Source organism: Pteropus alecto, unplaced genomic scaffold (assembly GCF_000325575.1).
Source record: "Pteropus alecto unplaced genomic scaffold, ASM32557v1 scaffold100, whole genome shotgun sequence".
Classification (NCBI taxonomy): domain Eukaryota; kingdom Metazoa; phylum Chordata; class Mammalia; order Chiroptera; family Pteropodidae; genus Pteropus; species Pteropus alecto.
In genome coordinates, this window is record NW_006430723.1 from 4,682,474 (window position 1) to 4,696,561 (window position 14,088).

General features: G+C 37.1%; 1 protein-coding gene and 1 pseudogene across 1 annotated transcript in view; one reads left to right on the forward strand and one right to left on the reverse strand.

Annotated features, from left to right (window-relative positions):
* The window catches only part of LOC102898545 (lithostathine), a 2,219-nt gene extending 255 nt beyond the window's left edge, over positions 1-1,964 (forward strand). Inside the window, exons 2-5 of the mRNA XM_006905243.1 lie at positions 399-517; positions 725-862; positions 1,490-1,616; positions 1,897-1,964. Of these exons, the coding sequence (XP_006905305.1) occupies positions 399-517; positions 725-862; positions 1,490-1,616; positions 1,897-1,964 (452 nt within the window). The remainder of the gene's footprint in view (positions 1-398; positions 518-724; positions 863-1,489; positions 1,617-1,896) is intronic.
* Positions 1,965-7,341: 5,377 nt separating this feature from the next.
* Positions 7,342-7,460, reverse strand: LOC112482992 (annotated as a pseudogene).
* Positions 7,461-14,088: the final 6,628 nt, after the last annotated feature.

Sequence of the window (14,088 nt, forward strand, 5' to 3'; positions counted from 1 at the left end):
GTTTCATGAACATCGGAATGAGATCATTTCCATTTTGTCAGTGGACTCGAATCTATGTTGGTAAGGTGAAGAGAGAAAGCATGAAGGATCAGTAATGGGATAAGGGGAAAGAGAATGGTTGGAGGACCCAGTGTGGGAATAAGTCAGCTCAGAGTGGGGAAGTATTGGACTTTTCAACAAAGGACAAGGGTAGAAAGAAAAGAAATGATCCTTCATTTAATGGGGTCGGTTCAAGATCAAGAAATCCTGAAAACGCTGACAATGGAGAGAGGTAGTCAAGAGTTTGATATCACTTCCCCAAGCATTGGCCTCATAGATATTTTCCAAGGTCACCTTCCAACCACAATTCTCACTCTTCCTTTCACTCTATCCCTCTCCTTTATTTTCTTCCACCCCAGGTGAAGACAACAAGACGGAAGTTTCCTCTCCACGAAGCAGCTGTCCCAAAGGTTCCTATGCCTTTCGTTCCCACTGCTATGCCTTGTTTATGACACCAAAATCCTGGAATGATGCAGATGTGAGTAGATGCATTCGCAGTTACAGGTGATAAGGAAAAGTTTGCTAGAGACCAGAGAGAAAGGGTGTGGTCTCCATTCCCCAGATTTCCAGGGGCAAAAATGAATACCCTCATCTTTTGCGCACACACACTTCTCACCCAGCTAAGCCCCGTCCTTCCCCCAGTGAGATCTCAAGCTCTTCCTCAGTCTCTCCCTTCCCCACACAGATTGCCTGCCAGAAACGACCCTCTGGATTCCTAGTGTCTGTGCTCAGTGGGGCTGAGGCATCCTTCCTGGCTTCTCTGGTCAAGATCAATTTGAACGCCTACTCAAACATCTGGATTGGGATTCACGACCCCACAAAGGTGTGATAACGTCTCCTCTCTGTTATCTCTTTAGCTCATTACCCGGCCCGCTCCCTGTCCCCCATGCCTGCCTAAGAAATACCCTAGAGAACCCCAGAGCGCAGAGATCGGGGGCGATATCCGGGGAAAAAGGAGGACCTCGAGGCTAGCTGAAGAGCTGAGTTTTGTGGAGGACCCTAATCTCCCGTTGAAGCTAATCTGCCTCTTGTCAAGCTTTTACACAGTTGACACATGACATCTTCTAATTCAGTTCTCTGAGCTGCACTGAGTCTACACAGACTGTGCTGTGGAATTCTAAAGGAAGATAAGATGCATTTTCCGCTATAGAACCGATGTTGTTTTTGAGGTTCAGAGAGTTATCATGAATGCGCCACTAATTATTGCTCAGGCAGTAACATGTTACTCTGAGTGGTTCCATTAGTCTTTGTGATTATCGGCTTTGGAATTTGCCAATAGGAGCAAGGATTTAGGGAGAGCTTCCCAGAGGAGAGCTCCATGGCAACTCCTGGATGAGCAGACCAAATTCCATGATGCCAAGTAGGGGATCAGATATCCAGCTGAGGGGATCATGCAAAGAGAACTCTAATGGCCATTCAGCCTCACCTGGCTCCGTCCTCTTTTCTATAGGGCTATGAGCCCAATGCAGGTGGGTGGGAGTGGAGTAGTGACGATGTGCTGAATTACCTTGCTTGGGAGAGAAATCCCGCCACCGTCTCAAACCCCGGCTACTGTGGGAGCCTGTCACGAAACTCAGGTGAGAAACAGGGAGCTACCTTCTGGACAGCCTTTTCATCCCCTCGTTCCCCATTTCTGGGCCTGACCTTCAGGAAATCCTCCTGAGCTAGGAAATGCGATGTTGGTGTGGCTTCTCCCAGCTCCTCTCATCCTTCCTTTCTTTGAGTCTCCTTTCCCTGGAGTGGGGCCTTGGTGGAGATGAGGGAGGGGCTTTGACTCCATGGCAGAGTCTGAGGTGTCTCTCCTTTGGATCACAATCTCCACCAGCCCCATTAACTTGAACTCTTCTGTCTCTCCAGGATATCTCTCATGGAAAGATTATAACTGCAATGAGAGGTTACCCTATATCTGCAAGTTCAAGTACTAGGTCAAGTGGGGTCAGCGACCAGAATTTGGAATGCAGCTCATCATGGACATGGGACCTCGTGAGAAGACTCACCCAGGGAAGAAATCTTCTCCCCACACCGTAAACCTGTCCTCTTCTTTCTAACCTCCCCACCTCCTCAGCCTCATTTCAGGCTTTTTTGTGTTTCATGGCCTTAGGTCTCAGAGGGTTCTAATAAATATTTTACACCATATATGTGTTCTAGTACTTTGTGTTCTAGTCTCAGCAAGACTCTGAGGAAGAAATGCAAGTGGGAGGAAATCTAGGTCTTTTCTTTGTTCAGTTTCATCAGGCCCCCGGGGAAAATGACTAATGTATAGTCCTAGCAATGTACATGTTATGAGTACGTGGGCCCTGTTTGTGGAGGATTTGTGTTTGTGAAGAGAAAAACACTTTCTGCTACACTCTGCTGAGTCTTTCTCATGAAGGTGTGACACCAGGAGGCTTAGTAAAGCTTATGTTAGTACAACAGCACTTCTGAAATTATTTGCCTGATGGAGCGATTATTATTTTTTTTAATTGCAATCTACCTTGGACCATAACATTTTTATAAAATAGAGTAAAAGAAAGATTACTTAAACTCTGGTTACAATGCTGAAATGTGGAGCATTCGAAGTTGTCACGCTTCTTTAAAACAAGAAAAAGATCTGAACAATTTGAATACCAACAACTTGTCTTGAGCTAATAACCCTAAAATCTACAGAGGCCCCAGAGTGCATAGAGCCCTTCTTATATCTGCTTACCTGGAGCAGTAACAGCTAGAGCCATAAACTCTTAGAAACATTAAGTGGTAATTTTGACAAGTTGCCAAAAGCCGAGTATAGATTGTCTTTAAGAGAGAAGTTCCTAGATGCCATAGTCTTAGGGAGATTTCCACATTTTCTTGAGTTTTACTTCTGGAACCCACCAGATTCTTATGAAGAGAAAAATAACTATTTTGAAATCTATCCAGATAAAGACACCACAAGAAAAGAAACAGCATGTCAATGTCCCTGATAAATATAGATGCAAAAATTCTCAGCAAAATATTAGCAAACTGATTTCAACAGAACTTTAAAAAGTTCATACACCATGACCAAGTGGGATTTATTTCTGGGAAGTAAGGATGTTTCAAAATGTGCAAATCAATCAACATGATATACCACATTAATAGACTAAAGGACAAAAATCCCGTGGTCATATCAATAGACACAGAAAATGCTTCCGGAATCTATGGGACAACATCGTACCTGTAGTTAACAATAAGGTATTGTACACTCAAAAATGTGTTAAGAGAAATAGATCTCATATTAAGTGCTGTTATCGAAAAGAAAAGAAAAACCCATAAATAAAAAACAGGACACAAGGAAACTTTCAGAGGTGATGAATATATTTATTACCTTGCTTGTGGTGATAATAAAATGAGTGTATACATATGTCCAAAATACATTAATTATGTGTATTTTTTGTATACTAATTAAACCTCAATAAAGCTAGGGGTTGGTGGAAGAATATAATACCCAGTAACTGTGGAACTCTCCGTGTGGCCAGATCATAGTTATAATGCCATTCTCCAATAAAAGGAACAAGAGCTTCTTGAAGAAATGATTGAATCTAAGATGAGGATAAAAATATATAAAATGAGCCTGGAGCATTTTATTGTGCATAAATTAAGGAAGTGTTTATGAAAATAAAAACCTATTGTTGGGGTTATGTCATTTGGGTCACAGGAGCCAATTGAAAGAGCTCCCAGTGACCAAAGCTGGAAGTATTTGAGAAACAAAATAAATCAAGTAGTATTGGATTATAACTGAAATAATAATGCAAATATCCATGAGTCAATTGATATTATTAATTACATATTATATAATATAAGAAAAGACTAACGTTGCATGCAGAAAAAATTTCAAATAATTAATGGAGCTCCTCCTCGTTCACGGAAAGGGAGCATGATATCCCACAGTTTAAGTAACTTCCTTCCAAAGAGTAAAGCATGGAAAGGTGGTGAAGAAAGAATAACTTTACTGTGGAGAAAACTAACAAACACATATCAGCCAATTGATCAAGATCAATAGCAACAGTTCTAAGTCTTGATGATAATATGTAGCTTTGGTATAATATGATGAGAATGACACTTTATTTCTGTGATCTTCATCTCCAAAATAGATAACTCCAGTCTAATCATGAGGATAAAATACAAACTCCAATAAAAGAGTATTACAAAAAATAACTGGCCAGTTTTCTTCAAAACAATCATAGTATCAAAAAGCAAGCAAATCTAAAGGACATTAGTAAAAATTAAAAAAATCTGAATAAAGCATGAGCTTTAATAATAATATATCAACATGGTTCATTCATTATAACAAGTACTATATTAATGCAAGATATTAATAATAGAGGAACTGGGTACAGGTTATATGGCAAGGCCCTGTATTACCATTGCAATAATTCTGTAAATCGAAAACTATTCTAAATTAAAGGTTTTTTTAATGAATTGCTAAAAACAAAATAAAAAACAAAAACATATATATTACAAGCCCATTTTTAAAAGTTTAAGTTCCATAGACAAAACTAATCTATCAAATTGCTATAAAATTTTCTGAAATCTTACTCTTGTTTTCTGTGCTTACCTGGCCATAGAAAAGGCAACAAACAGTTTGAGAACTAGCACCATTTCATAGACTACACAATTAGTTCCTTATCCCTATAGTTGCTGACTGGAATTATTTTGCTGAGTAATTCTAGGAAAGGGTCTCAATGGATTTTTTGTCCTGTGGCCTGGAAACGTTCTGGCCTCCATTAGGACTAGAGCTGAGAAGACTTAGTATCTGGCAGAATTTCTATGAATATTTATTGAATGAATGAAAAATGGAATAAATGATGCTTTATTTGAAAAACACCACTTACATGAGTGAAGAAGGATAAGATTTTCAATGAATCTAAATATTTTTAGACTATTCACTACCTTACTGCTTTCACCTTCCCAGCCTCAGATCTTGTGCAAAAATAAAGTATTTGGTCAGTTTCCTCAACTGAAAGGGGGATGGGACCTTGTCCAAAATCTTTTATATGAGCCTGGAGTAACTCAGCATTGCTACATTAGTGGGCCTGCCAGATAAAATACAAGACTCCTAGCTAAACTTGAAATTCTGATAACAGTTTTTTAGTAAAAATGTTACTTCTTTGCTCATTCTGGCAGATATTGCATATTTGCCAAATCTAGTGATACTATATGTAGAGGTTTTCATTCTCAAATAGATGGACATGAATAGCCAGTGTCTACTTTTCTAAATTGATGTTCCATAAGTTTCCTGTACTCTTTCTAAGATAGGCTACGTATCTTCAGAGAGGGAAGATCAGCAATTGATTCTGAAACTTAACTAAAAGCACATCTAGTCCTTTAGGTAAAGAATTTTTTTCTGTTATTATCTGTCAAAGTTAGAGAGTATTTTTCTCTTTATTCTCTAAAATATGTTGTATGGGATTGGAAATATATGTTTTTTAGTAGTTTGGGGAAGTCTTCCAGAAACAATCTTGACCTGAAGTTTTCTGTGTAAGAAGATTCTTTAAAAATGTAGATTAAATTTCTTTAATAGTCATAGTAGGACTTTCAACTTTTTCTTAATTTCTCCTACAAGAATTAAAATTTTTTCAACTCCATACATTTGAAAAAAGAAAGAAACCCATGTAGGGGTTGCATAATTGAAAAGGAAATAATGACAGTAGTCCTTGGCATCCTGTGCTCCGACTCCTTCACTGGCCAAAAAGTCCAACCCCCCTTTGCCCTGTATGTGGGCATGTCTTACAAAGAGATTGTTCACAGCTCTTCCAAGGCTCTGGGCTGTGTAAGTGACCATACTCTTCAATCCTGGGAAAACTAGATGAGTGAAGATGGATCTGTGGTGTATTATTATCCTGAGGGACCAGTGAATGCAATTCTAGCAGCTCCGAACTGTTTCAATAGTGCATTAGGTACACAATGTTTCTTCTTCTGTCCGTCAGAGCAAAACCAGGTGTTCTTTAGTTATTGTCTTTAAAGTTTCTTAAATTGGTGGACAGGGCAGGATTCATCATGTTTAGAAGGAATGAGAAAAAGCTGTTGATATATTTTTGACATATTTTTAATAAATTGACATATTTTTCCTAGATACAAGAAGAGAGAAAAAATATCAAACTACTATTAATTCAACTACTTTTTATTAAAATAAAAGTGATAACATTCTCTAGGACAAGTACACACCCATGGGAAAGTCAATAGACAAAAAGGGGAAATTTTAGTATCACAGGTAAATTTTATGCCACCTGTTAAAGGTGTCCTTGCTGTCATATCGCTATCATCAAATCAGGAATTAAACAAATAAAAGGCAGAATATGGGGTCTTAATAAGAAATAAGAAATAATATTCCCCCAAGAAAATAAGGCCCATTTGTCTACTTAGTGATCACTCTCAGCACTGTCTTGCCTCGAGGGCTGGATGCCTAGAGCATTAGGTAGAAACCCATGGCTTTTCAGCTGATGGTTGATTTAAAAGAAGCCACATCAGCAAGGTTGATATGGGAAGCCTTGAGGTCTTTCTGGGGCTGTTTCTGATTTGGGAATTCATCTATTTTTCTTCATTAGTATCCTTTGCTATAGCTTTAATTCAGCAGTGGGAATAAAGTGAAAAAGAAACTCGACTGGAATTGGTAAAACAGATTTTTATTTCTGCTATATCTCTTCTTAGCTCTGTATCTAAGCTACCCCTCATTCTTTAAGAGAGAGAAACTTTCAATGCCCCTTGTCCCTTCAAGGAGATCTGCAAACACCAGCAAGTATTAAAGCAATTGCCTCAAACTACTCCCTTCCATCCAGGTTTTTCTCATTCCAGCTTTGTTAATGCCTTGTGTCTGTTTTCCACTACTTCCAAGATTTTTGCTCTGAACTGAAACCTTGAACTCTATTCCTGGTATCTTCAAATGTAGTGTTTTATGTGCTTTCTCAGTTGGATTAAATTATACATAATGACTCTCTTAGCTCTAAGACTCTGTGCTACGGTCTCCAACCTTTTCGACACCAAGGACTGGTGCTCCTATGAGAATCTAATGCCTGATAATCTGAGGTGGAGCTGAGGCAGTGATGCTAGCACTGGCGAACGGCTGCAAATACAGATGAAGCTTTGCTCATTGCCTGCCGCTCACTTCCTGCTGTGCGGCCCAGTTCCTAACAGGCCACTGATCTGTACTGGTCCACAGCCAGGGGTTGGAGACCATTGCACTTTAGTACATGCCATAATACAAAAAGTGCTTGGTAAAGCATTAATTCTATTATTTATTTACTTACTTACTTACTTACTTACTTATTTATTTATTTGTTTATTTATTTATTTATTTATTTATTTGTATGCCTACAGCACCTGGCATTCCTAGGTGGTCTCCCATCCAAGTACTAACCAGGCCCGACCCTGCTTAGCTTCCAAGATCAGAAGATATCGGGCATGTTCAGGGTGGCATGGCTGTAGACAAGCATTAAATATTAACATTTTGTGTTACAGATCCAGGAAGTATTCAACTGCATGGTGATTTTTCTGGTACTATCAGACTATACCACAATTGACCCTAAACTCATTTGTTCACTTAAACAGATTTAGGAGTGCACCATATGGTTATATGCTTGATTCAAATCATCATGCCTTTGAAATGACTGGAAACCCAACTCTGCCTTCAAGAATAGCACATTGCCACCACGACCTCCATCCAGCATAATGCTGACCACATAAACTCAAGTGCAAACATTTCCTAGTTTCCTTGATTTGCTTAAATAAACCATTGTTGGCTCTGATCTTGAATTTTTATATCAGGTTACATTCAATCTCAGCATCTTCTACTACTTTGCTTAATATATGACTTTGGTCTCTCTAGGGCTTTCCTTCCCTCCACTAAATTTGTCTCTGCTTCCTTTCACCTACTGTATCAATTACGATATTTTTAACTGTAATGGAATATCCCACCATAAGCAGCTTAAATAACACAGAGATTTATTGATTCACTTAAAAATTTAGGAAACAGTCTTTTTTCAGGGTTCACCAGAAGCTCAGAGATGTCAAGAGTCTAGGTTGACATCTCCATGATTATCTTGGTCTTTCGCTCATTGCCAAAAAATAACCACAGCAGCCTAGGCATCGTCTGACAATTTCCAATTCAGTAAAGAAGAAAAGAAGAGAAAAAATGCTTCTTTCTCATACACTCTAAAAAAATTTCTTATTACTGAGAAAATTTGTTCTCACAAGCCTTTGGTAGATGTAATCTTACATCTCATTGGTCAAAGTTGGTTTGGAGTTCTATTCTCAAATCAACGACCAGAAAAGGGTGAGATTGCCATAATTCACTTTGACCAATCAGGATTTATCTATGGGACTGGCTTTATTGCCTTTCTTACGTATTCAGGGTTTTGTTAGCTGAATTTAAAAAGAATAGTTTTTGTCAAGCCAATTGATATCATCTACTATACCTAGAGCCATGCTTAATTTTCTGAGAAAGAGATCGCAGGAGATATTTTACTAAATTTATAGTCTTTATTCATGACCATTTAGTGTCCTGAAATATTTTATAAGTTTTCTTCCCCTGGTGAATTCTCTTGAACCTTTCATCTAGAAGTGGGCAGTCAGTTTCTAACTCTCCTCCCCTGTTTCCCATTACGTCCCATTGAACTCTCCATAATTTAATGCCTGCAAGACAGTCTTAGGCTTTATTTCTCTTAACAGTTGACAAAAATGCCCCTCTCCTAATATTTGTAATCTTTTATTTTTTCTCATTAAAAACTTTTCTCCCTCAATTTGAGGAAGAAGGTAGGAGTACTATGATTGTGTATGAGCACTCGATTCCTAAAATTTGTATGAGAAATTTTGTGTTATATCCAATATAAGAATTCCCCATAATTTTCTCCTTCAGAGTCCATACTCCTGTTAGGGTGCTAACAGCTCAAAGGCACCTTGGCTGAGATAGGACACAGGCTTCTTTTAGGTTGGCTTAGCTTAGGCTATTTGGATATAAGATGCTGACATGCATTCTAACTCGATGAAGCAAAACATGTTGTTCTTGGAAGGACAATGATTTATTTCAATCTACCCAAGATAAGGGCATATAGCTGAGTCTCATGAAGGAAAAGGAAGAGCAGTGTCAAAAAGTGAGATGACTCTCCTTCTCTTTCTCTTTTATTTTGCTGAGTTTAGTTTATGCTCTATCAACTAGTCAGTATTCTTGCCCTTGGGGTACAGGCAGAGTAATACAGTGTGGCTAACTCATTAGAGCTTTACCAAACTATTCAATCCAGTGACTCAAAAGATTATATTCTCCATGAATAAATTTGTTTTCAGGTGAATATCTGATTACTCTAGCTAGGACTGGGTGTTCACCCCAGTTCAATCGGCTGGGGCAAAGAATTTGAGTCACATAGTATTATTATCGGAGTTACAGTAACCTCTTAAGAACCTGTGGATGAGACCCAGTTCTTAGAGAAGTGGGCAGAAAGATACTCCAACAGAATTTTACTGCAGCAAACAAGACTTAAGAAGCTCCCATTCTGACTTTAGCTTGTTTTCTGACCTAGATTCCCTTCCTTGGATACTGACATGTTGGCCCAAGTACCATATATGCTTCTTTCCTCCAGATTTCCAAGAGTTTTCCAGCCAACTATTTGCTCACTATCATCATTGGATTTATCTAATCTTCATCTGTTTTGAAAACTATGTATCTAACTTGTGATTTAGATTTCTACCGGTCAATGAACGTGCTCACAGTGGATCAGCACATCTCCACAGGCTTCTGGGCCTCTGCTGGTCCCACTATCACTGATGTTTCTCTCTATATAGACTTCAGGAGACAACCACTTGATAGCAAATACAGGTGCAAAGAACATCTGGATAAGAGTTAGGTAAACTGAGGGACCCCATTTCCTAATATCCCTGACTGTAACTTGGAAGTCCTACTCTTTTAGCTTTAACAGAATTTTTCCCTCTCCACCTCCAAACCTCCTACCCCCAAACCACATTCTCCACTCTTCCTAAATAGTTTTCAAAGTGCACTTCAGGGAAGCCATTGCACGCCAGCTGCATACATCTCTGCTACAATTTATGTATGTATTTGGTACTTAGACTTATTTATGGATTTCTTTCTTATGTTTAAAGCAGAATTCTCCAAAATATCAATCCTTGGAATATTCCTTTTATGAGCTACTTAGATTTGTTTAGTTTTGTTGCTTGCATATACTTTGGGAACACTCATTCCATGGTTAAATTCAGGAAACGCTCTTAGGAAAAGTTAAGCAGGTTTCTTTACTGTAAGACTTTTCCAAGTTTCCATATGCAGATGTATGAAAATAAAAAAAAAAAAAGTAATAGGATATGAAGCTCATCAGGCATTTGGTCACAGGTTTTTTGTGTTCATGTTTGTGTTTCTCTATTTGGGAGAAATACTATTAATAGATCACAAGGTTAATTCAGTTTGAATAATAGTCTAAAACACTGTTTTTCAAAGTAATGGTTACAAATTACTAGTGTTTGAAATCATTAAATCGATTTAGTGGATAATAACTAACATATTTTTTCTAAATGAAAGAAGACTAGAATAGAAAATTACACGATATATTGCACAAAGATGGTACTGTACATATATATGTGTGTGTGTGTATATATGTGTGTGTGTGTGTGTGTGTGTATAACCAGAGCTGAGATATAATATATATATATATTTTTTTTAAGTAAATAGCAGTCTTAATTTTGAATGCCACTTAGCTAAGCATAGGCTTTTAGATAACTGCGAGAGGATTAAACAAACTACCACTAGAGGGAGAGATGGCCCAGCACTGGGGGAAATTAGAAGCGTGAGCTGGCTGCTTCTAAAAACAGAGCTGGTTAGAAAAAGACCTTAGAGGGAAAAATGTTTAATCTATCCCTACGTCCTGTAAGATTAAATGTCTGCTACAGCAGCATATACCAAGGAACAGAGAAGCAAATCTTGCAAGTGAAAATGCACAGTCTGTAAATGATCAGAACTGGGTAGTTCAAACGTGCCTCTAACTAACTAGCGAGGCTGGAGTTACTGATCAGAGAGACCTAGGACTCTGGGGCTCCTTATGCCTTCAGAAACCACGACATGCGAGTGCCTAGAGAGCCATATGTCATTTTTTCCCTCTTGGCTACTCAAAATGAGAACACTTACTATGTGTCGAGAGAAAACCCCTCAGTGCAGTTCGTAACAAGAGGCAGGGTCACAGCTCCCACTACAGAGGCAAAGGCAGCAGATGCCCTCCACTTCTCAGTTCTCTGGAGATTAGGGCCCTGGGATATAATCCAGGCATGACATTGGATGCCACAGCCAGGTATTGGAACAAAGAGAAAGAGGCGGAGATCATTCACAATTGCTACAAAGCTGGAAAGCCTGCAGTGGTGACCTGCAGGGTTCAGTGGTTGTGGCTCATATAGTTTCATCCAATTGCTCTTAACTACGTGATCTTGCCTGTACTTTTAGCTGCCAGACTTTCCTGGTTCCTTCTTGTTGTCCAGACCTGGTGCTCCAGCCTCCTAATGGCTCTTTGATTTAATAAAGAGCCTTTATATTTTGTTCATTTTGATTTTACAGCTTTATCAAGGCATATTTGAGGTGCAATAAACTGTACATATTTAAAGTATACAAATTTTGAAATATGTATACACCCATGAAATCAAAATAATTGACATAGTAAACATATCCATCACCACTAAGGGTTTCTTCCCCCATCCCCCACCTCTCACCCTCAACTTCTCTAATCCCTCTAATACAGGCTAACTACTGATCTGTTTTCTGACATTATAGAAAAAAATTTAATTTGCATGTTTTAGAATTTTATATAAATGAAATAATACATTATATACTTTTTTTTTCTCTCTGGTTTCTTATACTCAGCATAATTATTTTGAGATTCATTTATATTATTACATGTATCAATACTTCACTTATTTTCATTGTTGAGTAATACTATTGTGTGGAAATAACAGAATTTGTCTATTCTCCTGTTGATGGGCATTTGAGTGGTTTTCAGTTTTTGCACATTATAAATAAAGCTGCTGTGAACATTACTGTACGAGTTCATGTAGAGACAAATGTTTTCATTTATCTTGGGTAATTATCTAGGAGTGGGATACCTGCACTGCACACTAGGCATATATTTAACATTTTTTAAAATGCCACAGGTTTTCTAAAGTGATTATATAATTTATGTCAACCCCAGCAGTGTATGAGTTCTAGTTGTTTCGCATTTTCAGTATGGTCAATCTTTCTAATTTTAGCCATTCTAATAGGTGAGTAGTGACATCTCATTGTGATTTTAATCCTCCTCCCTCTAATAATGAACGATGTTGAGAAATTTTTCATGTGATAATTTGATCAAGGTTCACTTATTTTGCATATGGACATCAAATTGATTCAGCATCATTTCTTAAAAGACTATCCATTGGATAGGCCTTTTTTAAAGCTATTTTTCCCTAGCTTTATTGGGTATAACTGACAAATAAAAATTGTATATTTTTAAGATGTAAAATACGATGTTTTGATAAAATTGGAAGGAATCCAAGATAGAATGAGCATGAAACCAAATGAATCTAACTTTTTTTTACAATGAACCACATAACCGTACTGAAGAGGGTGGAGAAAACGAGCTGATTTAAGTAACTTGGGAAAACTATATTTTTGACTGGATACTTATAAAAGCTAAAGAAAAAAGAATTCTACACACTGTACTCTAGTGGATAAGTTTATTTCTCACAAAGATATAGTATAGCAATCTGAAACTGTAATACATGTATACTAGAGTTGGATAAATATGTAAATACATTGTAAATTAGAGTCAGACTTCTCTCTGTGGGAGAAAGTAGTTATGAATAAGAAAAGGAGAAATTCTAGAAAGAAACTTGTGGTTCTGGATTGTGGTCGGTGTATGTGTTCATTAAAAAATAATATATATACATATATATGATCATACATTTTTCTTCTGTATTTTATTAATATGAATTATATTGATGCTTTTGAGTGATAAAAACAAACCGTATATCTGAGACAGATTATGTTTTATTTTTTAATATATTACTTTATTCGATGTGTTAAAATTTTGCTAAGAAGTTTTGTGTCGTTGTTCATGAGGAGTATTGTTTTTTGTTTTTGTATAATATATTTTCTGGTTTCCATTTCAAGATAATACTAGTCTTATAAATTGGACTGGGAAATGTTCTTTTTTCTTCTGTTTTCTGGAAGAATTTACATAGAATTTATATTGATTCTACCATAAACATATGGTAGAATTCATCAGTGAAGTGATTTGGACCTGAAGTTTCCCTTGTGAGAAGCTTTGAATGAGCTTTTTGTTTGTATCTTTCAAAGAACTTGTCCATTTTATCCAGGTTGCCATAATTATTGACATAAGTTGTCCATAATATTTTCTATTAGCCTTTTAATGTCAGCAGGATTTTTAGTAGTGTTTCAGCTCTCATTCTTGGTTTTAGTCATTTGAATTTCTGTATTTCTTTCAATTTATTGACCTTTTTAAAGAACTATTTTTGGGTTTCATTGTTTTTTTTCTCAGTTATTTTTCTCTTTTCAGTTCTGGTCAGAAAACATACTTTGTATGATTCGCACATTCTTAAATTTGTTGAGATTTGTTTTATGGTTCAGAATATTGTTGATATTGGTACATGCTTCTGTGCACTTGCAAAAAACGTGTATTTCTCTTTTGATGAGTGAAGTATTCTATAAAGGTCTTTTAGGACAAGTTTCTTTCAGAATATTGATTATTGAGTTTTGCTCATATCTGGATTATTTCCTTTCTTCTCTTTACTTGGGGTTTCATTTAATTTTCTAGGTAACAAATTAGATCATTTATTTGAGACCTCCTTTCTTCTCTAATGTAGTGTCTTTATTTAATGCTAAAAGTCCTCCTCTGACTACAACTAAGCATATATCCCAGAGAAGTAAAAATTTATTTTTCACATAGAAATTTATAAAGAAAATTTCATAGCAGCTTTATTTTAATAGCAAAAATACTGGAAACTACTCAATTGCTTTTCAACAAGTGAATGGTTAAACAAACTGTGGTACGTCCATACCAGAAAATACTACTCAGC